Source organism: Xyrauchen texanus, chromosome 5 (assembly GCF_025860055.1).
Source record: "Xyrauchen texanus isolate HMW12.3.18 chromosome 5, RBS_HiC_50CHRs, whole genome shotgun sequence".
In the NCBI taxonomy this organism is placed as follows: Eukaryota; Metazoa; Chordata; class Actinopteri; order Cypriniformes; family Catostomidae; genus Xyrauchen; species Xyrauchen texanus.
The window spans coordinates 17,472,411-17,498,230 of NC_068280.1; the positions used below are offsets into that span (position 1 = coordinate 17,472,411).

At 35.7% G+C, this 25,820-nt stretch overlaps 1 protein-coding gene across 3 annotated transcripts in view; it reads left to right on the plus strand.

Annotated features, from left to right (window-relative positions):
• LOC127643432 (mineralocorticoid receptor-like) overlaps nt 1-25,820 on the plus strand; it is a 130,825-nt gene that overhangs the window by 60,885 nt on the left and 44,120 nt on the right. For all 3 annotated transcript variants that reach the window (XM_052126179.1, XM_052126180.1, XM_052126181.1), the window contains exon 3: nt 14,509-14,636. In XM_052126179.1, coding sequence (XP_051982139.1) covers nt 14,509-14,636 — 128 coding nt within the window. The remainder of the gene's footprint in view (nt 1-14,508; nt 14,637-25,820) is intronic.

Sequence of the window (25,820 nt, forward strand, 5' to 3'; positions counted from 1 at the left end):
AATTAATTGAAAAAATTATAATTGAGATTACAATTACAGCTGCTGCAATTAACAAATTGTGAAAAGTGTCAATTACATCATTCAATTTAGATTTTTTTGGTCTGTTGTGTGCATGAATACAATAAAGTCTTAAAGGCTTAAGCTTAAATGTTTGAAAATAGTTTTGAAGACAAATACTTATCGTGACTATGTATGAATTTCTTAACAATCTGGACCCACTTTATATTAGGTGTCTTTTAACTTAAATATTTACTAAATGTACTTATATGTGTTGTTGCACTGTACTTACATTTAAAGTACCTGCATTTAATTACTAGTGATGGACTGATATATCGGCCAAGCTGATGAATCAGCCAATATTTGGCCATTTTGTGTTTATCGGCATCAGGCGATAACCGTGTTCACTTGGCAGATTAGCAAGTGTGTTAACTTTCACTTGTGTCAGTTTCAAAATCTACCAATAGATTCTTTCAATAGATAGTCAACATTTTCTGTTTTAAGGCTCTTTCTTTTCAAGTTTATGCACATTTAAGGAAATTAAGTGTCTGTTTCAATTTAGAAAGTTTGTAAACATCTTATTTGTTGTTTTTATTTGTATTATTTTTATCTGCATTTATATCGGTCATCGGCCATCCTGATCTCTAGATATCGGGATCAACCATTATCAATTACATCTGTAGTTTCAGTGTTTACCTTACCCAGCTCATACCTTAACCCCAATCTAAACCCCTAAACCTACCCATTCTTCAACCTCAGTAGCAGCAAATGTGAATCTTTTGAGAATTTTGCGGAAAAAAATCTAGTTATACATGAAGTAAATTGTATTGTATGCATTTTAATGTTCGCACACAGTAGTTAAAGACACCTAATATAAAGTGGGACCACAAAACTAAAATTTTATTTCATTGATTTATTATCATTGTTTTCAGTAATATAATATTATAACAGTCAGCGAGACAAATATGCATGGTTTAAAAAGCCTTCCAAATGGATACCTCATGAAGTTATTTGAATGCACAGTGTGTGCACAGCTTTAAACTAGTCAAAGTGTTGAAGAAGCTACATTTTCATACTTCCATTTGTATAATTTTATAGATTTGATGACTATTATTCTAAATACTATTCTATGTATAATTTTTAAATATGTAAAAGGTGGAATAGGTGTGGCCAAACTTTTGACTGCTAGTTTACATATGGCAATAGCAGATGACTAGTCCTCATTCTTTTGTATTCTGAGTTATGTTGGCATGGAAATATACAGTATGTCAGTTGACTCAAAACATGCATTCTAATGCACATCTGTTGCTGATAATGGGTGGTATGATATTATTGTTTCTTCTTTTTAGCGGGACTGTGAGCCTGATCTCAGAACTTAGGTGCAATGTCCACTTACTCCCCTTGAGCAAGCCATATTTAATAAGTATGTCATTACAGCTGTGTGACATTGGCCTGGGGTCTGACAGTTTACGATAAACATGCACAAAATGACGCTTGGCGAGCAGTCCAAGTGCAGCTCTGAATTGCCGAACGGCTGTCAGACAACTCTGCGTGAACTCCGTTGTTTATTGATTTTAAAGTAAACAAGCAGCCAGAATGCAGTCTTCAAAGAGGGCAGGTGTAGTGCGAAGGTCTGCTCATTGAGTTGAGCAAGTTTGGTTTTTAAGGTGCAGCAATGTATTTAAAATGTCCTACAGCTACAGATGAATGAAGCAGTGAATATATTTTGGTTTCAATACAAGTTAAGCTCAATCAGCAGCATTTGTTGCATAAAATTGTTTACCACAAAGATTAATTTTGACTTGCACCTTCTTTCTTTAAAAGCAAGTTAAAATCGAGGTACAATAGAAGTGAATGGGGCCAATGTATAAACGTTAAAATACTCACTATTTCAAAAGTATAGCCACAAGATTATCTTGTTAACAAGATGTTATTGTGATAGAATTGCTAACTAACATTTTCTGTGTAAAGTTATAGCCAATTTTGACAACTTTGTTGTAATGATGATATAATGACAATAAACCCTAAACTACTGTAAAAATTTTGATTTTAAACAACTTATAATATTAAGAAATGAACATTAACCAATTAATAAATTCAGTAAAAGTATTGCTCATTGTTAGTTCATGTTAACTTTTGTGATGCCTGTGGTACGGCTACATCCGCAAATGTATCTCCCCAAACTTCTCAGTTATTGCCATAAAACTGATTACAGTTTATTCATCCTATCTGCATAAAAAGTTAATCAAATCACATTATAAACACAGAAAACCACAGTTCATCGCCATATAACTCATACATGTTGGGACATTTTGAGCCTGGGCAGGAAGCACGGCCTTATCAGCATTTCAAATAATAGAGATTTTAGAGACACTTTTAACAAGTATTGTAAGTTTTGACTGATTGTGCAGAGTACTGGCTTGGCTCAGTATTTCTCCTTAAGGTAATCTCACACACTGCAGGGATTTAGTTTTCCTGTTTGTCCTAGTCAAGCTAAACCCAGTCTAGAGGTCACCAGTGAATCAGGGCCATGTTTTTGACTCTGAGCATAAAGGAGGTTGCTTTAGGCAAAGAAAGTGGTCATCTGGTTTGAATGCGAGCAGCTCATTGCAAGTTCACAAGTTCACCTATGCCACAAACACTACAGAGTTGTATGTCCACAGGCTTTGAGGGAGGTCTGTTTATATCTCCAGGCATGCAATAAGCCAGATTAGTGTAAATTGTGTGGCATATTATCCCAAAGGTGCTGAAAAAAGGACCTCTTTTAATGGGTACTTGGACTCGCATTAGGTGCTACGGGTGGTTTTTGCCATTTTCTGTGAAAAAATAAATATATTTTTATTTTAGAGGAAAAGTCACCAAAATAAAATGAACTAGCATTGAGGAATATTTTTTAGTATATTTGAAAAAATGCTCTATAATATCAGTCTTGTTTTTCATAATTTAATTTGTTTCATGTAAATATTAAATTTGTGAGGTTGTCTTAAATAAACTTTTACAAACTTTGGTAATAGTGGTAATAGAGAGCGAGACAGTGATAGCTGGCATCTTTCATTCAACAGTGAATCATATTTGCATCACTGTAGATGTTTTCAGACTGTCACATCTGGTGTTGACCACAGGGTATTATGTGAGATTCTTCATGGCTCTGCTAATAGATTAATTCTCTGTCAGATTCCTTATCATTTACTTACCCTCATGCCATCCCAGATGTGTATGACTTTCTTTCTTTTGCTGAACTTCTTTAAACAAATATCTCAGCTCTGTAGGTCCCTGCAATGCAAGTGAATGGTAACCAGAATTATGAAGGTCCATAAAGCATATAAAAGCAGCATAAAAGTAAACCATACGACTCCAGTGTTTAAATCCACATCTTCAGAAGTGATATGATAGGTGTTTTTTTTACTTTAAATCTCCACTTTCACATTCTTCTTTTGTTTTTGGCAATGTACATTCTTCGTGCAAATCACCATCTTTTGGACAGGGAGGAGAAGACTTCAATATTGATCTGTTTCTAATGAACATATCATATTGCTTATGAGGTTTTGGATTTAACCACTGGAGTCAAAAATATGATTTAACTATCAACCTGAATAGATTAGTAGACACCAACAAAACAAATTTTAAAAGTTAGAACAGGAAGAAATAGCTCCTTAATATACCAACTACATGTTTCCCATTTGTAAAGTGTACACTGATTAAAATGGTAACCTATAATGTGCTGCATGTGGTAAAATATAAATTAACTGGTCAAAAATATTATTAAACATAACTGAAACAACTTGAATTAATTATTTTAAACCAACACAACTAATTTACAGGGTTAGATCAAGTATAGAAATGGGGTGGTTAACACTTTTTCAGTGTAGTTAACCCCTCAAATCATGATGCAATCCTGATGGATCTGATGGAAATTGTAATATAATGAAAAAAGATTGAATCTCAGTCAAGTTTTAGAACAGAGGTCTTCCATTCTCTCTGCTCAAGGGAAGACATAGCCTGTGGCATTGTTAAAAGTCAACAATACCTGTCTATCCAGGTTTTCTATATTATTTAAGGCTTTCTTTCTTTTCTTTTTTTTTTACCACATATAAGTACTCGAGTGCTTAAATAAGTTGCAGCCAAGTGCAGAAAAAATTGTGAAAGTGAGAATGTCAAATTCATAGTTGTTTTTCAGCCTTACTATACCTGCAGGGTGTATACTGACTGACTTTAGTGCTTCTCTCCTCACTGCTTATATACTAAACATCATTCTTAAACCTATACAGAAAAAAATAGAAACCTGATGGATGAAATTCAGATACTGTAGTTTTATAAATACCATAGAATATAAGTGTTTGGTTACATTATTTGTGTCTGGTGTGCGATAGGTAACCACAAAGTATTGACACTGGGCCATTTCAAAATTTTCATTTATTGAAACTATCAAGTGCTTGGCAGATATTCAAATGGTTTTAAAATCAACCATAGGATGTCAAACATGGTAAGTTTCATGTTTTGTTTTTTGTTTTTTACAAAAAAAAGTTAAATTAATAGAATATGAAATAAATAAATAAAAAATATTTGATGCTGGATATACACATCTTGATGAAAGCATATATGTGTGACCTGGATCTCAAATGTCATAGTGATCAGGCTTAGAAAATCAGCAAATATGAGGGAAATTTGATTCTTTTTTCTATACAGTATTGATCAGAAACCATTTACCAAGATTTTGTCTGATCAAATGCTAACCTCCTTGTACCAAATGGTTAGTCCTTGTGGCTTTGTATAATTCAAATTAACTTGCAAATGTCTAGCCAAAATAATACAAAAGCTGACACAAACAATATGAACACACCTCATTATTTTATAACTTTTAAATACATTTTTCTTTTAAACATTCCTCATAACAAGTCAGTTGCTGTTACTATAACTGAATTAGCGAACATATACATATAACATATAGCTTTGTCAACAAGCTTCTCCTTATGGCTAAACAATAACTTTTCTGGAAATATGCCTCTTCAAGAATTATCTCCTTGGTTTTCATGGATTCTTTTGTCATTTATAAAATGGCTTTATAATTTACATTTATAGAACATTAGAGAAGCAGTCATTATGGGCCACTCTCTTCACCCCCAGTGGATATTAACTCAGGTGTTGGTATATTAACATGATGTAAATGCATTTTACATGCTGCTCACTGACGTTGCAGTTGACCCTTTGGTTGATTCAGGTCTAAATAGCACTCTGGGGACCCATAATTCTCTGTGGGTTTCCCATAATTCCAGGCTTCACTGTGTGGTGCAGTGATAATGTTTAGACTGTTTCACTTTGGTTATGTAAGTCATTTGTCCTCCCCCTGTATTTTTTTTTACCTAATCTACCTTTAGCTTTTGCCGCATTCCAAGTTGTGTGTTATATAAATACTCTAGACTGGAGAGGAGCTGGCTGGCGGTAAGAGAGGCTGTTGTTTGCACACTGAAGGGTGGTTCTCTTGAAGCTGAGCAGGGCTTATTGCAAAAGAGTGGTTAGAAAAAGGGGTTAGCTAAAGAGCCTTTCACATCCCTGACTTTCGATAGCATCCATACTGTGAAGTCTGATAGCTCTGCACTAACCTTGAAGTTGAAGTGTAATTTCTGCGCACTAGCATCACCAAATAGAATTTCAAAAATGATCACTGTTTTTAAACAGATTCCATAAAACTCCCCAGTTTTGCATTGATTTTACAAACAGATAACACCTAAAATTCACACCATATGTCGAACCAATGTTACTATGTTGGGCTACTCATACAAACAGAGGAATGTTTTGATGACATCACTGATCCACAGTGACCACGTTTACATGCAATTAAGAAGCTTTATTCAAAGGTTTTTTGCAGTAAGCAGAGTTCTGAAATGTCATGTAAATATGATCACAGATTTCCTTACACCATTTAAGGGATTTAGAGAAAGGGGTTAAACACACCTAGGTTTCTCCCAGAAAATGTGGCTTATGTGGTCATGTAAATGTATAAGCGGCTTTGTTGAAGAGTGTGCATGTGTGTAAAAAGATCGGATAACAAATGTCATTGGATGGAGCCCTACAACAAGTCAACACAGTGGAAAGAATTCAACATTTCTGAGAGTACAGTGGGAAAAGCACGTACACTATAAACTATACCAGTTTATACACACTGATGTAAAATATCGTTGGTCCCTCAAGTTCAAATATATACACTTGTACACTGGGGGAATCCCAGTGTTTTACATAAGAGGGAAACCCCACTATTGCAGCGCAATTCAGCTGCAGGTCACGATAGAAATTTAAGAAAACAAACACAGCAACAACTCTGGAATATCTGAAAATAAGGCAAAGCAATGGGAAATAAAATTGCAAAGTCTACCTTGGATACCATGTTTGTTATTTACACAAGCGTCGCTGGTAAATTACGTTGCTGTGGAGAAAAAAGTATGCCGCTTATACAGTGCATGTAAACGGAAACGCTACTTTCTCACAATAAGCTTCTTTCTGGTGTCCATGTAAATGTAGTCAGTGTTAAATTTTTTGGTGAAATCAAATTACAAGTGGCTTATTGTTCAGAAAGTTTACTCTGTGAATTTGGCATCATGATCACATGGGAAATCAATACGTTGCTTCCGAATGCAGAATGCAAAGCTATCATAGGTCATAAGCTCTTCTACTTCACTGCCCGAAGTGTTATTGGCACTTTTCCCAGGTGAAATGTCCAATAGGTGACACTAACATAGAGTTGTATTTTTAGCTGTAAATGATTTACAGTCAAAAGTAATGCATATTTTATTAACCCTTCCACAACCCTAACCCAACCCTAAACCTAACCATCAGCTGAGGAACAATGCAATTTCAGAGTAAAAATGCAGCACTCAAATTGGGCTCATCATTGTGTATGTGAACTCGATTACCTCCTGGTTTCCATGTGACCACGTGCAACATGCTATCAGTTGCACAACGTGAAAAGGTGAACACATTTGCATTGATGCAAAAATGTCTGATAAGGGGTGCGCTTGTCAGTAATTTGGCAGAACAGGGTCTATTTCAGGGTACATGACCATTTGGAAGCAGCTTGTCAATTTCCTGTGTGATCATGTTGTAGAGCTGACTCTGCATATTAAGAGGGGATATGAGAAAGAATTTAAACATTGAAAAATTAAACCCATCATCTTTAACTGATAGACAATACATGTCGGATGCCCTATAAAGACTGTTTAAAATGTGTATAGGGAGCAGCAGTGCTAGTTACTAGTTAAAAGTGCTGGGAACCATGAAATTACACTAAAAAAAGTGTCCCTCTGAAGCGAGAAATGTTAGCGTGTCATGTGTGGACCTCTATGGACATTACCTAAATCTATTTAATTATTGACTATACTGACCATATCACAATTGTAGGCCTACATGAGTTTTTTTGTTGAAATAAATTATATATTTTTTTTAAGTCAATTATGTTTTATTCAATGTTACTATTTAGTGCACTGTATCATTTTCAAAAACTAACAGCAGATTAATCGAAAATCCAATTTTTCATCAACTTAGTTATCATAAGGTAGCTAACTACAAAATCCATTAGTGGTCGAACTCTTAACAGAGAATAGCTTTAGTGGTTTAATTTAAGCATAACTCTCCCTGCATGTTCTATATCTGCCCATGCAGGATTGACGATTGCTCCGTAAAGAGAGAAAAAAACTGTGCTGCTCTTGCACTCTATTAAGATTGATATGTGAAAGCTCCAGTGCAGTCTATGTGAGCAGTTGTATGGTTTGTTATTTTTCCATTCCTGATCCATCTGTCAGTCTTCATTCTCAATACTGCCAGAATCTTTCTGCAGATCTCAGCTGATTCAGCAGCACATAAGGAGCAATAAATATTCAGAATCCAAACGATTTAGAGAATGCTCCAACTCGGCACTCCAGTTTTGTTCCCATACAGTAGTTGCCAAGTTGAGCTTGAATGTGTGTAGTGTTATTGTTACTTGCGTATTTCCATGCTTGGCCGGTAAGTAATCACTACTGGTTTCAGTTCTTATTTACTTCCTTTTAAAGATTGCATTTTTCAAACAATTGCATAGGGAAAAAACTAATTTACATATTAGCAGAGACAAACCGCTGGTATTAAAATGAATGGGAGAAATTGGAATGCCGAACTACTAACGGATGTAGCAAAGGAGGTCCTGCCTTACAGGTAAAAGAGCTTACAGGTAGATCACCTTTTGATTCAGACATTGTCACCTGTCAATCATCTCGAGAATGCGCATGCGCATTAGCTGAACCAGACTGAAAAATATTATTTTTTGAGTGTTCTGAGCTAAACACGCACAATTTAAGATACTATTGTTGTCAGATTTAACTGCTGATTTGAAATATGTTCTTTATTTGTAATCTTGACCAACCATTTTGAAGATTTCAGTCTTTCTCCATTCAATAAGATAGGACCTGTACTTTTTTGCTGCTTGTTTACATAGAAAATAGCTGCCCAGCCTTCCCGGGAGTTTTTCAAAGATGGCCACTGAGTAGACTGACTTGTCTTGAAAGAAACTTTGTTGTTAGGATGCAGTATAGTTTGAAATAGCTACCTGCACCATTCCCCATCAAACATTTTAGCATCACTTCAAATGGGTTCACCTTTTTCTATGGCACTAATGATAGCACATTGCGCGGGCAACCTCCAAGACACGGGTTCTAGACCCAAGTAATTGCGTTCACATAAACAATGGTGAGCCTTTTTCGGAGGTGCCATTTTCACTCTAATATTACATTTTACTCCCCTGATGGTTAGGTTTAGGGTTAATAAAATATGCATTCTTGTTGAATGTATTGAATGATTTACAACAAAAAAATGCAACTTGCTTTTAGCACCACTCTGTGGACATTTTGTCCGGAAACTGGAGCTCACACGTGCCCATACGTTCGAAAATACTTTTAGCTTCGGCCACTAGGGGCAGTAGTTTGAATTTCGGAAAAGCACAGACCGATTTCAGCAGTGGAACTTCTTACCTATTGTCGCAAAATTCACAGAGCGATCAGTCTGCAATAACGCATGGTTATACTATCACAGGTGAAGAAAACAGCACTGAAATTATTAATCTAATTTAGAGTCTATCTGCAACTTAAAGAGGGGAATGCAGGCAAGCCATTCAGATCATTATTTATGGTATACCAACAGAATATCCATCGACTTAAGCTGTTTGTTAATTGGTGTTTTCCTCTCATACACAAAACACAAACACAGCCTCACATTATGCTGGTCATACAGGTGAGCTGTTTCATAACAATGAACACTGACCTACTTCCTGCAAAAGCAGTCACCTTGTCAACCCCTTGCATTGTCTTTTTCTTTTTTACTCCATGACAAGGAACTCTCAGTGCAGAATGAGAGAATGGACATGCAATAAATAGGCTTGCCAAACAGTTTAATACAGCAGGACCTCTCCACATCATGCACAGTGAGCGCTTTGGTGTCGCCGGGGCGATTAGCTCACCAGGGCCTGCCAATCAATTCCCTCGCAAGAGACCCCTGCTAACCGGCTAACAAATTGAATGTGTGTTTAGATGGATGAGGGAGAATTAGATCAGCTTTTTTGACTGTGTCAGAAAGATGCGGTGAAGTTGCTACCCACACCAGGCTTTAAGAGGGATCGTGCCTCGGAGACCCAGAGGATTGTTAAGACTCAAGGAAGTTGTCAGAATGCTAACCAGACAATTACCGTGGACTGCTGATTAAAATGAGTGCAAGCTCATTATTAAAGGTGGGGTGGGGGAGGTCGGTGCTAAAGCTAGCATATCATGAAATAATTGTTGGAGCCAATGTTTGTCCCTTAGTATTCAGATTATTTTTTTTAGTTAGCATGCCTTGTAGCATTGCTCAGTATCAAAACTGAAGATAATTAACCTCTGATGAATGGCACTAGTTTATCCCATTGAAGAATTGCCCCTCCACTTTGTTGCCCCAGAAGTGGTGAGAATAAGTGATGGACTGAATGGGAGAAGGATCAAGTGGATTAACTAGTTTATAAAAATGTTTGTTTGATGTCAGAAAACAGCAATGCATGAAACAGTCAACTCCGTCAGTAATGGCCTTAAACATTTATTTTGTGATTAAATTAATATTTGTAAAATAAAAAAGAAATATATTGTGGTGTTGTAAAGATTATTTGAGCAGCTGATTTATTATGAAAACCAATTTAGTCCCTCTTTGCTTGTAAACAACAGCATGAATGCAGATCGCACCGGTTTGATCGTACGACTCTAAATCCAGCATAGTGTAATCGTGCTTTTCAGATTTTTCCAGTAATCTCACATGTGTCTCCTATATAGGTTCAGAGGAGATCTCAACATTGCTCAGATTTGCTAAGATATCATTGTTTGCAATAGTGATGCACCGATCCGATAATTGGATCCAGGGGTGGACTGGACATCAGGAGCATCAAGAGTTTTCCTGGTAGGCCGCTGGGTAATTTGGGCCAGCCTGTCCTACAGGCAAAATAGGCAAGCCACCCTAGTCTTCAACATTCCACCGTGACCCCATTACTGAGCGAATATTCAATGAACACTGTAAGGTAAAGCCTTGCAGTGGCTTGTATTTTGAAAACAATTTAATGACTTTTATTTTTAAATGAGTTGCACATTGTGACACATTTACATTTGAATGCATTAACTCCATACCTCATGAGGACCTCATTTTTTGACATACAAATCACAAAAATGGTGACAACCAAATGAGCTCTGAATAATCACAAAATTACAAATAACTGCAAGTTAAAACAAATACAATAACAGCAGCATATATAAAATCTGCAAACAGTAAAGCTATGAACAATACATAGTCATTTGCATAAATTATTCATAACACAGGGAGCTGTGGTGCAGCTTGCCGAATATTGCTCACACCTGATAAAAATGCAGAAAATAAGATTACTTTGTAGCAAATTGAGTCATTGAGGCTTACTTTGTTTAAAGGATAGCAGATACAGCGCTTGTAAAAGCATAGGGCTTTTCACTTTTTCTTAAGAAATATCTGGGGAAGAAATTAAAACACTGCAGAAGACACAACAAACTCACATAGAATGAAAATATGAGCAATTAATCTGCAAAATATCTGCAACGAACTACACTTTAAGAGGTATGTTTATTATTTTGGCATATATTTACATTGGTGGCAAAAAGCTTGGAATAATGTGCATGTTTTGCTGTTTCTTAAGGAAATTGGTACTTTAATTCACCTAAGTAGTATTCAGCTGATCACAATGTATAGTCAGGACATTGCTGATGTAAAAAAACAGCACCATCACTGTTTGAAAAAAGTAATTTTTTTATCAAATCTAGACAGGCCCCATTTCCAGCAGCCATCACTCCAACAACTTATCCTTGAGTTATCATGCTAAATTGCTAATTTGGTATTAGAAAATCACTTGCCATTATATCAAACACAGTTGAAAGCTATTTGGTTCATTAATTGAAGCTTCACATTATGTGTGAAATTATGTGCATATTAGAAACATGTCAGTCAATCATTGTTTTGAGGAATGAATGCTATACAATGCTTGAAATTGCCAAAAAACTGGGTTTCATACAAAAGATTTCATACAAAGGTGTACACTACAGTCTTCTAAGCCAAAGACTGTAGTGTACACCTTTGTATGAAAGGCTCTAGGACAGAAAGAGATGTGGAAGGCAAGATGTACAACTAAACAAGAGGATAAGTACATCAGAGTCTCTAGTTTGAGAAATAGACATCTAACATCCTCACCTGACAAAGATTGGATAACTGACAAGATAAAATAATTTTATGATATTTTATAACTATATACATATTATTATTATTAAACTTGTTGTTTCCACAACCTCATATTAACGAAGACAATAGTTTATTTGCACTTCTAGAAAAAAGATGAAAGGTGATTAATATCTTTAAAAACGTTGAAGAAATGTTAACTTGTTACAGCATATTAAATACATATTTTTCCTTGAACTTTCATGTACATATTAACCTAACATCTGTATGTTGGGGAAAAAGTTCTGACATGTTTGAAATTGAGCCGGAAAATTAAATAAATGAGCCAGTGTGTTATGGTGTGGTATGTTGCGGGCCGGGTTTGGTGGGGCAGTCTGGGACAGAAAAGTCCAGGTCCACTTTTTAGTCCGAATCTGCCCCTGCCTGGATCGGTATCGACTCTGACAAGCCAGATCCAAATCCAATATTGTGTGTTTGTCATGTTCGTTAATGTCAACTCCAAAAATGAAATAAAATAACCATAAAAGGCACCATTAAAGTAGTCCGTATGACTTGCATATTTTATTAAAAACCACAGCAAAAGGCTGTCTTTAATAAGTAAATGTGCAGCATGTTAATGAATGGCTGGTGAGGCGGTCACAGCTATTTTCAGACCTCAGAGCTCACAGCTATTTTTATATGAGATTTATATGGGAGCACTACTCACAAACAACATCTGTGATGTAGATGCTCAATAGATCGGTTCACTTATAATATGCATTTAGAACGGGGGAGGAGCATTTTACCAGAATCTGAATAAGATGCGAATTAAACGACTGTGAAGTAACCTACATACATTCACTTAAAGGACTTCCTGGTGAGTTCCGATCGTCAAAATAAAAAACAAGTTGTGAAAAAACGAATTTATTCGCACACATGATGTATATTTCCGGACAACGAAATACCCGACCGGTAGAGAATGCACAGATGAAGTCGGTTCTTTGCCAGAGAGATGTGGCCTTTCACAACTGTTGTAAAGCTTTCAATCTTTCAACACACATTTTAATTGCACTTAATTTTTTTCCAGTTTTATTTGAATTTGTAGTTAAAAAATAAAGTTCAAAGTTTAAAATCAAGGTGTCTTGCTTTATTGTGTAGGCTTAACCCTAATCCTGCTTTACGAAAATTACTCCATAGTACCACCTAGCATCCAATCAACGGTAATACTGTTGGTCATCGGTTTCCTGTGGAGGTTTTTTTTTTCCTTCGACCAACTGACCAATCAAAACTTGGTCGACCAAGACACTTCTAATCTACTAATGTCTGGTCAACTATTAGGGGGAGTCCTAGCTGGTACGCATTACTAAACAACTAAAATTGCAATCAGTAACGTTATCTTTTAGATTACACCTTTTAGGTAATCTAATCGGATTACTTATTGCATATTACATGAAAATCATTTAATTATTTTAAGTATATTAGTACCAGTTTACACCTTTAGTAAACAAGAAATTGAACAACATGTTGTAATTTGTCAGTCCCTGAGTCCAAACACACACACACACACACACACACACACACACACTATTATTCGAGACCGATAGGTAATGTAACCAATATGTGATCATGTAATCCATAAACAATTATCTGTAATCTGATTATGCACATTAAACAAAAGGTTTATGATGTTTAGTAATCTGATTATGCAATCCAAATTACATGTACAATAGTTCATTATTAGCCATCACTGGTCAACAGTTGTCTTGTGTGTCTCTATTTTTTTTCTCCTAAGAAATTTTAAGAGAAACATCCAAGTTGAGACTGAAGTGACACCCAACTGTGAACTCCACTTTTTTTTTTACTAGAAATTATTACTAGTAAATACTAGTGTAGCACGTTCAATCACTGTAATACTGCAATAAACAAAGTGCTCAACTATAAGCTTTGTTGTTGTTATTTTATGTAGTTCTATTTTTGAAACATATATATATTTTCAAATACGTCTTTCAAAAGGTGACTTTCCCTGTCCACAAGTCATCCTTGTACAGCAAAAGGCTCTGCCCAGTCAGGCTATGTCAGGTTTCACTGGGTGATTAAATCTGATGTATGCCAAGTCAGCCAGATTATTTGGAGTGTGTGCTTCATTTTCAATGTTTCAATTTCATTTTGGAGGGCACATGGTACAAAATTCTCTCTTTTTTCCATTTCCAACATTCTCTTATTGGCTGCCACTTAATGTGGTTCAGTCTTCATTTCTGTAAGGAAGGTATACGGAAGACAATTTTCATGATTTGGAGCAAAATGGTGAGGCATACGTTGTGAGTCAGTGACATATGCCATACCCTTTGGGTGCCCAGTAACGATGTGGGAATTATGTGGTTTCTGCAGCGCTAACATTGTTGGACTCAAATAGCCATGCAGAGCAGGAACAATCTTAGCTCAGGCCTGGGGCGCTATTTATGGGTGCTCTGTTATTTTTGCTTGAATTTAAATAGTTCGCCTGGAATAATACATACAAACTTTCAACTTTCTTTTAATAATCAATTAATTGATTTAAGAAGGGTTGAATTATTACAATGAGAGTCCAATTACCTTGTATCCATTTACCTTGATTTTCCAGTCATATTTAGATATCAAATGCCTTGAGTTGTTTATTGTAATTTGTACAATTAGCATTCAACTATCACTGCAAAAAATAAAATACTAATATATCTACCCTAACGAGTAAAGAATAGTTTGTTATGGCATTAGTGTGGATTGTCAACTGCACCTGATGTGTAATGGGGCAATTCTGTTTTTCAGTGCGTCGTTGAGACACACGTCTTCGACAGCCAAAGTGTGTCTGGTGTGTGGAGACGAAGCATCAGGATGTCACTATGGGGTTGTGACATGTGGAAGCTGCAAAGTTTTCTTCAAAAGAGCAGTAGAAGGTAAGGCATATTATAAGAGTTTTAATGACCAACTAGCATTAATCTACCTTCCTGATGATAAAGGCATGTAGGAAAAAAATTATGTACAATAGCCTACTAGTTAAACCATTGTCATTAAGATACACCAAACATACACTATTTATTTTTTCAATTTATTAATTGTATTAACCTTACCATAGTGAACTTTGCCAGCTACCTAGAAACAAACAAGTTACCTTGGTGATGGCAAATTGACAATTGTGAGTTGTCATTCTGCCAGCACGGTTGAGCACAGTTAAGCACAATTTGCTAACCGTGCTGAGAAATCCGGGCTGTAAACAGTTTGTAATCATGCTGTGCCGAACTGTACTTAGGTGAAAATGCTATTGGAACCATTCCTCACTGTGCTCAGAACTCTTCGGCACCGATGGTGGAAAAGAGGCTATTGTTTTTGCGCACAAAAAGTGTAATTAATAAATTGTTTCAATTTATGTCATTTAAAACACTTAATGAGACCGCATGCCCCCACCTGACATTCATGAAAAATGATTTTGTCCTAAGAATTCATCTTAAACTTTCATAAAAAATCTGCCTTCATAATATAGTTGACTCTTGCCTTGATGTATGCCAGTGTGGTTTGTGTATGTTTGCTTGTTTACATAAGAGCTATAATAAAAATATGATAATTGTTAATGATAGTGTTTTGAACTAGTTGTTTGAAACTAACAAACAAAACCTGCTAGAGAAAACACATTTGCGCAATTGGACTTTTGACTCCAAATCTTATTATTACCAAGTATAACCCTTGGGGCAACTTTCCTTTTTGACAATTAGCCCTGTTTTCCAATATTTATTTATTATTTTCTGGATGCTCCCTTGCAGCAAAGAACAGCTTAAACCGGCATGAATCTCAGGTTCGGACTGGTCGACCAGCACACCAGCATCCCATGCTGTTCTTTCAACAGGTCCAATAAAGTTTTAATTACGAAACCCATTACTTGGTATTTGGGGGTTGGAAAGAGTCATAACTATTTCCTTAAGCCTCAGTGATTTCAGTGATGACGGTGAGCAAGACCATGCCTTTTGATTCAACCATATGCATGTACCGTAACTCTTAATATTTTATGTAAATGAAAGTAAAACAAATAGACTATAGACAAATGGCAAAGATGCAAGAGTTCCCATATAAAGATATACTAAACTAAGATACATAATCAAATATATTAAGTGTAGAAACTCAGTAATGCACATACTTCTCATAAGCACAAACATTGGTGAATGGAATCTAACTGCATCACTTGAATAGACTGCACATGATGTCTTCTGCCAGTATCTACAATAAGCACTGACTTTTAGAATTAGGTGCTACATTTCCCATATTTAAGAAATGCACTTTTATGTCATGTTTGTTTAAAAGAAAAGCCTTTATTAAAGCTCCACCGACACCACCCCTCAATCTTCCATCTTTTGAACAAACAGATAGTCCTGTCCTGCACCAGCAATGTTTTAAAAGCACCACAGAGCCTAAATGTTCATCCTTTTCAAAGAAATCAACCTACAAATGGATTACTTATAGCTGTTTCAGCATATTAATCGGGGAAAAGAAAATGCATTTTAACATTGAAAACATACTATTAATTAATAATATGTATACAAAGTGGGATCTCAGTTGTGTTTGGGACTATGCTAGTCTTATAGATATGGAGAGAAAATGTTATTGGATGAATTACATGATGTGCTGATTAATTAATCAAATTCTTCAAAACTAAACACATATTAATATTTACTGAGAAAGTATTAAATATTTTAATTTTGCATTTAATAATTTTAATTATTATACATATACTATAGAATAAATATTATAATTCAGATACACTACATTGTATAAATATATTGTGGGAACAAACAAGTAAAGCAATTAGACAATAATTTATTATTCATTGAACAAAACGCAAAACTGATTGCAAAAGAAGGCTATTAATGGCCTTCTTCTGTCTAGACTATTATTCATCAATGTACTAATGTGTCAAATGCATGACAAAAAAAGTCTTCCACATATGTTCCACCAGTGCATCCTGGATATGCTTACTCTATCCTCGCTGTGCATTTGGCGGACTTTGATTGGTTTCTAGGTTCCTGCTTGAGTATGGAGGAGTGAGGAAACAAAGATGCACAATTTAAGAAATGAGAAGCACCCATTGACTGTGGTGCTCTGGTTTGTTTGAAGAGGTGTTGCTTGTACAGCTGTAGTTGCACCTGCTACCATAGATTTGCAAAACATAAAAGTGGTACTTTTATTAAATTTTGGACTGTTTTAGTTAGTGGTAGCAATACTCTAGATGGAGGCATTGCATGCTTGAAAAATGTGTGTTTAAATCAAACATTCCCTTAGAGCCCTGAATGAGGTAATAACTCAAGGGTATTTCGAAGTACAGCTCGATCTCCTGACACCACAGCAGAGGTAGTGCTGCATAAGAGTGTGCGCTCCATTACCTTACCTGACCTCAGCCTAGTTACCATCAGAGAGAGAGAGAGGAAGGAGGAGAGACAGAGAGAGGAGCTTTAGAGGAAATGAGGAGGAGACAGAGAGAGAGATTGTGAAGAGCGAGCCTGGGGAAGAGTGAGGGTAGGCATGGAAAAAATTATAAAACAATAGACATAGATAGGATGTGGGAATGAAAAGGAAATGCGAAAGAGACAGGGAGACAGTGCTCTGGATGCATGAATCTCAAAATGCTTTGACATAAACGAGACTTATATATGATTAATCATGCAATGTATAATTATGGCATTAAGTACAGTATAAATTAAGTGAAGTAATAGAGAGTAGCACAGACATTCCTAGCTGGATGAGATTAGATTTCTCAGATGACAACTCAATTAGCTGAAAAACAGTAAATAAATTGCTTCATAATTAATTTATGGAGAAAAAATACAGACACGTTCGATTTGGACAGGGTTAAAATCACAAAGCACATTTATGAAACGTGAATTTACCTAATCTATTCAGAGAAAAGTAGTCCCAGCCTTTTTTTTATTATTTAGATGTAGAGTTTATTTGTTTTTCTTTATGAAAGGCTGAAGGCAAACAGAAGGTGGTTTGCAGTCAACTACAATATCTCATCCACTTTCTCATCCAAGAAAAATGCTACCTGTACTTCCAAGACTCAAAAGCCCCTAGCTGTGACATTGTAGCTACCAATCAGTGTTGTCTGTGAATGTTCAGAATGGCATTTTTAATCATTTTAACTAGTGCTTTCAGTCGATATATTTTTTTTTAATCATCATTCATTTTTATGTAGTTAATCACGATTAATCGCAGATTTTGAAAGTGCTGAAATTTGACACTATATATATTATTTTCGTGTCAAAATGTATTTATTTCCATCTTAGGGAAGAAAACGAAACAATATGTAACAATATAATATGCTTCATTAAAATTTTCCAAACAAAGCCATTTACAAGAAATGGATTAAAATAGAACCATTTCGAGTAACATTAAACGTTTCCCAAATTGTAAGTGTGAGGTTGATTAATTGAAAGAACAAGTCTCCACATAGGCTGCATATTCAGTGCAATGGGCATTAAATCTTTTAAACTTTAACACTCCGCATTATTAATCTGCTGGTAGACTGTTGCTATCCGCTTTGTTACTGCAATCTTGAAGGTGCGTTCATGATTTGCATCAGAGCGTCAACTCCAGAGCTTTGAACTCACCAAAAATAGTGCTTTCAGACAAAAATGTCTCTTTCTGCATTTTGGTGATATTTAAGACTTGACTTGCTTCTGTGTTAATTAAAATGTGCCATAAGTCCCATCTGGATTTGTATTGTACATTAAATAGCGCTTTGAGCTCCTTTCTCCATCATTTTATCACTGACAGGGAAGCACTGGCAGACATTCTTTTATTTACTGAGATAACATCCGTGGCTCTATCATAGGAGAGTATTACAACAGTACCACCCATAGAATGTCAATGGTTCCGCACGTTATGCTATTTTATGCTAAGCTTGGAGGCTCAACTTGGAAGAAGGGCTCTGGCGATGTGTCTGTTTGTGAAGTGTGTGACTCCGGGCAGACACTTTACAAAGGTTCCGCCCTTAACTCAAGTGTTCATGTCGTATTAACGGTAAATGCGTTAAACGCGATTAAGAAAAATGTATGCGTTAAACTTTTTTAATTAATCACATTAATTCTGACAGCTCTATTTTTAACCTATTATTTAATTGTACTGTCAAAGATTCATACATTTTGACACAAAAGTGAATATGAAATGCAAATTAACCATATTTTAAAAATAGTAACTGCCAGAAATATAAACATAGGCCTACAACAGTGAGGTCCTGTGACAACAGTGTAGTACAGGGGTCAGCAACCTTTTTGATGTGGATCACGGAAAACAATGTATTATGCGCCCAAATGTAATTTCTGTGTAGAATGTGGCTGTATTGATTTCGGTGCACAGCTGACAGCACGCTGATTAACACAACATTTCGGTGTGGTTGCCAGATATTCAATCCCAAATCATTACACATTATACATGACTAAGGCATTGTATTTTCATTTTCTACCGTCAACCATCAAAACTTTGGTGACTGCGTCCATTTTTAAAGTATCCCAAAAATCCCAAATGCTGTTATTTTTACCTGCGATACGATTGTGTTTTCAATTTAGCCCAATTTGGCTCAAAACCCTGGCAACACTGCTCACGCGCTCCAGCTGCTCTGGGAAAAGAGAGCGAGAGGACAAGTGTGAAGTTCACATCTGCGCTGTTCAGAAAAACAATAAAGTTTCACACTTGATTGACAAGAAGTTTTTTCGTTTTGCCTTATTTTGTGGACAGTATTCTAACAATTTCTGTCAAAGTAACTGTATGCTTGTAAAGGTTGCGGAGGCTTAATATCGTTATTTAATTTTTGTTTTCTGAATACGAAACACCATTATATGTGTTCTGTTTCAGTCGAAACCTGGTAATATGAAATAAAACTGCACAACCCTGGCATTGGTGCAATGAAAATATTGCAGTCCACAGTTCTATGCTGGCTGAATAATAACTAATAGCAGCATAAACACTTGTTTCAGTGGAGATAGTGTGAGGTGTCCATATGGTACTAGCTAATACTCAGCAGACTTTCACTCATAGCTCTACAGCTGTTCTGTCTGAGCACTAAAATATTTGTTCCTTCATTATGAGAATCTGTTATTACACTTGACACTTTCACTGAATCTGTTATTACACTTTCACTGCATTGGTTTAGCTGTAGGACTTGTAAAATATTCACATACAACATACACTACATGGACAGAAGTATGTGGATACCCTCTTCTAATTAACAGCCATGCATTCTCCTTAGATAAGTTTTTTTTAGTAGAATGGGGTGTACCAAAAAGCTCAGTGACTTTCAACGTGTCATGCACCAGTAAATGGTTAAAATGGATACCTAAAGCCCACACCTGAACAGCACTAAAAATCTTTGGGATGAATTGAAATGCCAACTGTGAGCCAGGCCCCATTGCCCAACATTAGTGCTGGACCTCACTGATGTTCTTGTGTCTGAATGGGAGCTTATCCAATATTTAGTGGAATGCCTTCCAAGAAGAGTGGAAGCAGATATGAAGTAGCAGCAAAGGGAGGACCAACTCCCTATTAATGCCTTTTTTATATTTTTGAAATGTTACGTTCAACAAACTCATATTGGTGTGGTGTTTAGGTGTTGGCTGTTAGGAGTCATTATAAAACAAAACAATATGGAGTTTATTAACAGAGGTCCGGAAAGAGCATGTTCATTTTAATCTGACAAATCACAGCCCTGCAAGTAGGAGTATATAAGCTGCTGCTAACCTGCTTCCTGTGACAACTCTCCTGACATCCCACCTCCACCCCATCTCCACCTATTCTCTAGATTCATTATTTATCTAAATATGTAAAGTCCGGGGGTTAATCTGGACTCGAGTCTTGAGCTCTGAGCCCTCCAGTGTACGGAGAGCAAGCCAAATGCGTTTACGGCTTCAACGCAAGATTACATTAACATACAAACTACTGAAACACCACGAGAGGCAGTGCTTTACAGTGATTTTTATTACCACGGTTAAAGGCTGTTATTTAGCATGACACGAAGTGGAGTAAAATCACCATAATGTACCAACTCAAGTAACTTATTGCTTTATACAATTGTGGCAACACCATTGTTCAATAGTCATTTTACAACCGCTTCAACCGCAGCTTGGCCAATCAGAATTTAGAGTCAAGACTATCCGATTTATAAGCTTGCATTCACATTTCAACTTTGCCATATATCCTCAAGGTGTTTCATTTTTACATTCAGTTCTTGGCAAACCTACCAAAGCTAAATATAGTATGTGAGAGATGTTTATATAAGCTGGTGGTAATTGAGACAGTTTGGTCATATCCAATTTGCACTTGTCCATTTCCAAACTCCCAAATCACATATATGCAGTCTGGAGCTTGGCTGTGATTTTCATTGTTCCGTTGTGCAGAGATTTATTTTTCAGACAGCTCAGCAGATGCATATTATTCAAAAGTCATCAATGGCATGTCATGTCATGTCAACAAGGTTTTAACAAGTCTGTATGCTAATCAATTGTTGTGCTGTATTTACAACAGAAACATTACATGCATCAGCAGTTAGAATCGAGATGCTTTAATGATTTTTATGGCAACACAACAAAGAAAGTTTTGTGAAAAAATTAAACAAAACGTATGTCAGCACCTGATCCCTACCTAATAATAAATGATTTAATGATTTAATTTATAGAGAAAGAAGTATTTATAGTTCTAAAGGGCGTGTTACACAAAATGCAAATATTCAGAACAATCAGATTTTGAATAGAAACTTCTGATTCCTATGGAGCTGTTCACACTTGTGGCACTGACTGCCATTCACTATATAGGAAATAGTGAATGAGTGAATGATTGCGGACACAGCCACTCTTGTCATGCCGATTGCCTTGTGCACATCACACGTGCGCCCCCCACGCACCTCGATGTGGACGCGCAGAAATGCTGTCTGTTCGCACTCCAGTTGTCAATCACGTGAATGGCAGTGATTTACATTTAACTTCAATGTTTACATGGATTTATACAGATAATCCGCTTGAAGTAGCTGCGATAGTTTCCAGTACCCCCGCGAGGGTGCGGAGTAAATGCATAAATACTGCTTATGACATGCGGAACAAATCACAGTGATATATTGGTGCACTGATTTAAAAATGTACATGTAAAAACGGATGTCATAATAGCCCAGTTTCAGAATCACCCTGAAAATGGTCATGTCATTACACAGAAAAGCCAGCGTTAAAATTAGAGCCAAAATTTACCTCAGCATGCTGCCTGAAGTTGGAGCTGTGACATTAATCTTGAAATATCAGCTTGTCTTGGTGTTAAAAGAAGGCATTGCATGATGTAACTATTCTTTTTTTCACTGTGTGGAGTGAAGAAATTGTTTCACTTTGAAGAGTTTGATGCTGCTGCACTGATGACATGAGTGACAGTCTTATCACTCAAATGGGAGCGTCTCATCGCGCGCAGCTGTGAACTTGCGCTCTCGTAAAAGTCCCATTTAGTAATCTATCAATAAATTACATATTAATTCAAATTAAACCCAGTAATGTAACGACAGTAATGCCACACATTGTAAAGAAGTAAAAGTAAAAAAAAATTATTAGAAATGTACTTGAGGGAGAGTAAAAAGTACCCAGTTTTAAACCTACTCTTAAAAGTAAAATGTTCCCCAAAATGTTACTCAAGTAAATGTAACAAGTTACTACCCATCTCTGTTAAAGACAAACAACTTTACCAGTAATTACACTCCACAAACCATGCTTTGGCATGTGTGCGGTTGATGTAAATAGACACTGAAAGGTGTTGAAATTCTGGGTTCTTTGATTGCTCCGTAACACGCATACAGTCAACTAAAGAGGTCATATGTCTTCTTTTCGCCTCACCTCAAATAACCCCAGTGTGTTTGCCAACGGCTCTGCTGCTTTGAATATCTGCCATCTCTTCCGGCTTTTGGGTGATACCTTTGTTCTTTGACTTCAGTGCAAAATGCATTTGTTCTGAGAGGAGACACCCTTTGTGCTTAAGCAAATCGGATGACGGATATCAGATTATGGTATCTGTGTTTCCAACATCAATATATTTTGGGATGTGGGCCGTGGCCGTGCATTATTCATACTTTATGTTTGAGCTTGCGAAATACTTTTTTTCTTGCCAGTTGTTGACAGATCCTTCATACTTAATCAATTTATCTTTGTAACCTCAGGAACTATTTCTGAACTATCTAGTTGTATATCTATTAGTGGTGTTTTATCTGTACATTGCCCTCAGGGCACTTGTATGCCTTCATGTACAGCAAAGCCCCAGAGAAAAAAAGATTGTTCATTTACATGTTCAAAAAAACATCTGATTTATTCCACTCGAAATGACAGCCCTGTTTGAAATTAAATACAGATGAAGCAGTAGCTTTTCAACCTTGGACAGACATAATTTCTAACAGGAAAGCAGAGGACTGCAAAGTGCAGGAAGTGCATGTGTGGAAATAACAATTTGATGACAGAAAATGGAACAAATGTGTATTTTGAAAATTAAATTGTTTGTAATTTAACTCTCAAAGTGCCCTGTTCACATAATAGTCTATCACCTCTGAAGACTGATGCTGGCTATTTTGGGCTAAGTAACAGGAAACAGGAATTATGGGGCAAAATGTACATTCACTCCGATACTGTAGGTGGCGCTGATTGTCATATGCTATTTTAAACTAATTTAATTTTGTATTTTAACAGTTTAATTATGTTCAGAGTGATTTGTAAAGGCTGACATATCCAGAACTAAATGAGCTGCTATATACCTCTATTTAAAGATCCAATGAACCGACTTTCCTGAAAAGAAGCTGTGTTGTGTTGATGTTTAAAAAGCCAATAGCCATTAGTTAAAGGGATAGCTCACCCAAAAATGAAATTTCTCATTTACCCTACTGCCATCCCAGATGTGTATGACTTAATAATTTTTATTTATTTTTTTTGCTGAACACAAACAAAGGTTTTTAGAAGAATATTTCAGCTCTGTAGTTCCCTACAATGCAAGCGATTGGTTACCAAAATATTGAAGCTCCAAAATGCACATTTAGGCAGCATAAAAGTAATCCATAAGACTCAAGAGTCCACATATTCCACATAAATGCATATATTCAGAAGCGTTACAATATGTGTGTGTAAGAAACAGATTAATATTAAAGTTCCTTTTTACTATCAGTCTCCACTTTCACTTTCACCTTCTTTTGTTTTTAACAATTTGCATTCTGCAAACATATCACCAACTACTGGGCAGGGAGGAGAATTTATTGTAAAAACTTACTTAAATATTGATCTGTTTCTCACCCACACTTATCTTATCTGAAGATCTAAATTTAACCACTGGAGTCTATGGATAACTTTTATGTTGCCTTAACCCTTGTGCATCAATTAAAAAAAGTTACACATAGGTTCATTATGGACAAAAATGGCCATGTCCAAAAACTGTCATAAAAATATTATAGATTTATATTTATAGACATAATTTTTTTTAACCAGCATCAGCTCTAATCATAATGACCAAACATTCATTAATTTTTAGAATTTTAACCCTTTAAACACTGGTTTGTTTACATAATGCCACTGTTGTTTTTTTAGGAAAAAATGAAAAATAGTAATTATTTTCAATTTAATAGATGCTAAGCAGAATTTTTTTTCTTTGATTATTAGAGCCTTGGATATGTCAGTGATTAACAGCAACATTCATTTTGATGCTTTCATATTTTTTATGCAGTATCAGATTTAAAAAAAGCTACCACTTAGGTCCATAATGGACAAAATGGCCATGTCAAAAAGTGTCATAAAAATATTATAGAATAATATTTTTTCTACTTTCACTGACTTATATTTTAACCAGCATCAGTTCTAATCATAATTAGCAAACATTCATTTATTTTCAGAATTTTAACACTTTAAACGCCGGTTTGTTTACATAATGCCACTGTTGTTTTTTATAAAAAATATAATAATTATAATTATTTTCAATTTAATAAATGCTAAACAGAATCTTTTTTATGTTTATTATTAGAGCCTCAGACACATACAAACCACACTCTGAAATCCATACCAACACACTCACACAATTATATATTCATAATGTATCTAATTGGCTCTATAATATGCATAAGCCAAAAACAGCAGAAAACAACAACAAAAGCTGATGATATGCCAAACCTGAAAAAATGGCACGATCTGGTAAAAAATATTTAAAATGTAAATTTTGAAGCCTTGCCAACATAATGAAAGCATGTTAAACAAGATTGCATAATTTTATAGTTAAATGGCACTGGGATTAAAAATCGCAGTTTTAATGGTTTTCAATGTGCCATTTTTGTCCAAAACGACACTAAGAGGGAGTATTTTGTGTAACTAGTGCAAAAAATATATTTTTAAAGAAAATAGGGTGAAATATTAAAATTCCAATAAAAATTCACACCTGTGGAAAATTTTATGCAGTTAGCATTAACACAGACAAAGTTATCAAAAAAACAAAACTGAAAAAGCCAAAAATGTCCACAAGGATGCACAAGGGTTAAGGTGCATTTTGGAGCTTTAAAATCTTGGTACCCATTCACTTGCATTGCGAGTACTGACAGTTAATTGGACAAATTGGGTCAGGACAAAATGAGTCATCAATATTTTTGATTTGTATTCCAGGAAGAGATAAATTAAGTGTGTATATCTGCCTATATTTACTAGTCGAATTGCCTAATTACATTTTTGTCATTAAGGTGGATGATTCACTTACTTGTGTTTCTGTGTAGTCCAAAAACAAGTTAGTCACTTTAAAAATCTGTCACTTTGAGATGAAAGTGAATCAATATAAATTTAAGCAATATCTCACGAGCAAGAGTGTGATATGGTCCTACATCTGCACTTCTGTGATTCGGCTGCAGGTAATCACAGCAGTGCTGATTTAGGGCCATAACACACTCTTGCTCGTGTGATATTGCTTATATACAACATTTATATGAACAAGTCCATTTGAAAAAATTAGGAAAAACTGAGGATGGTCACAAAAAAGGCATTTGTGCATGGAACTAGTTTCTTACACGATGGATCAGAATCTGCCGTTGCTGGTTCAAACCAAATTATGTGTCCAAGTCTCTCAAA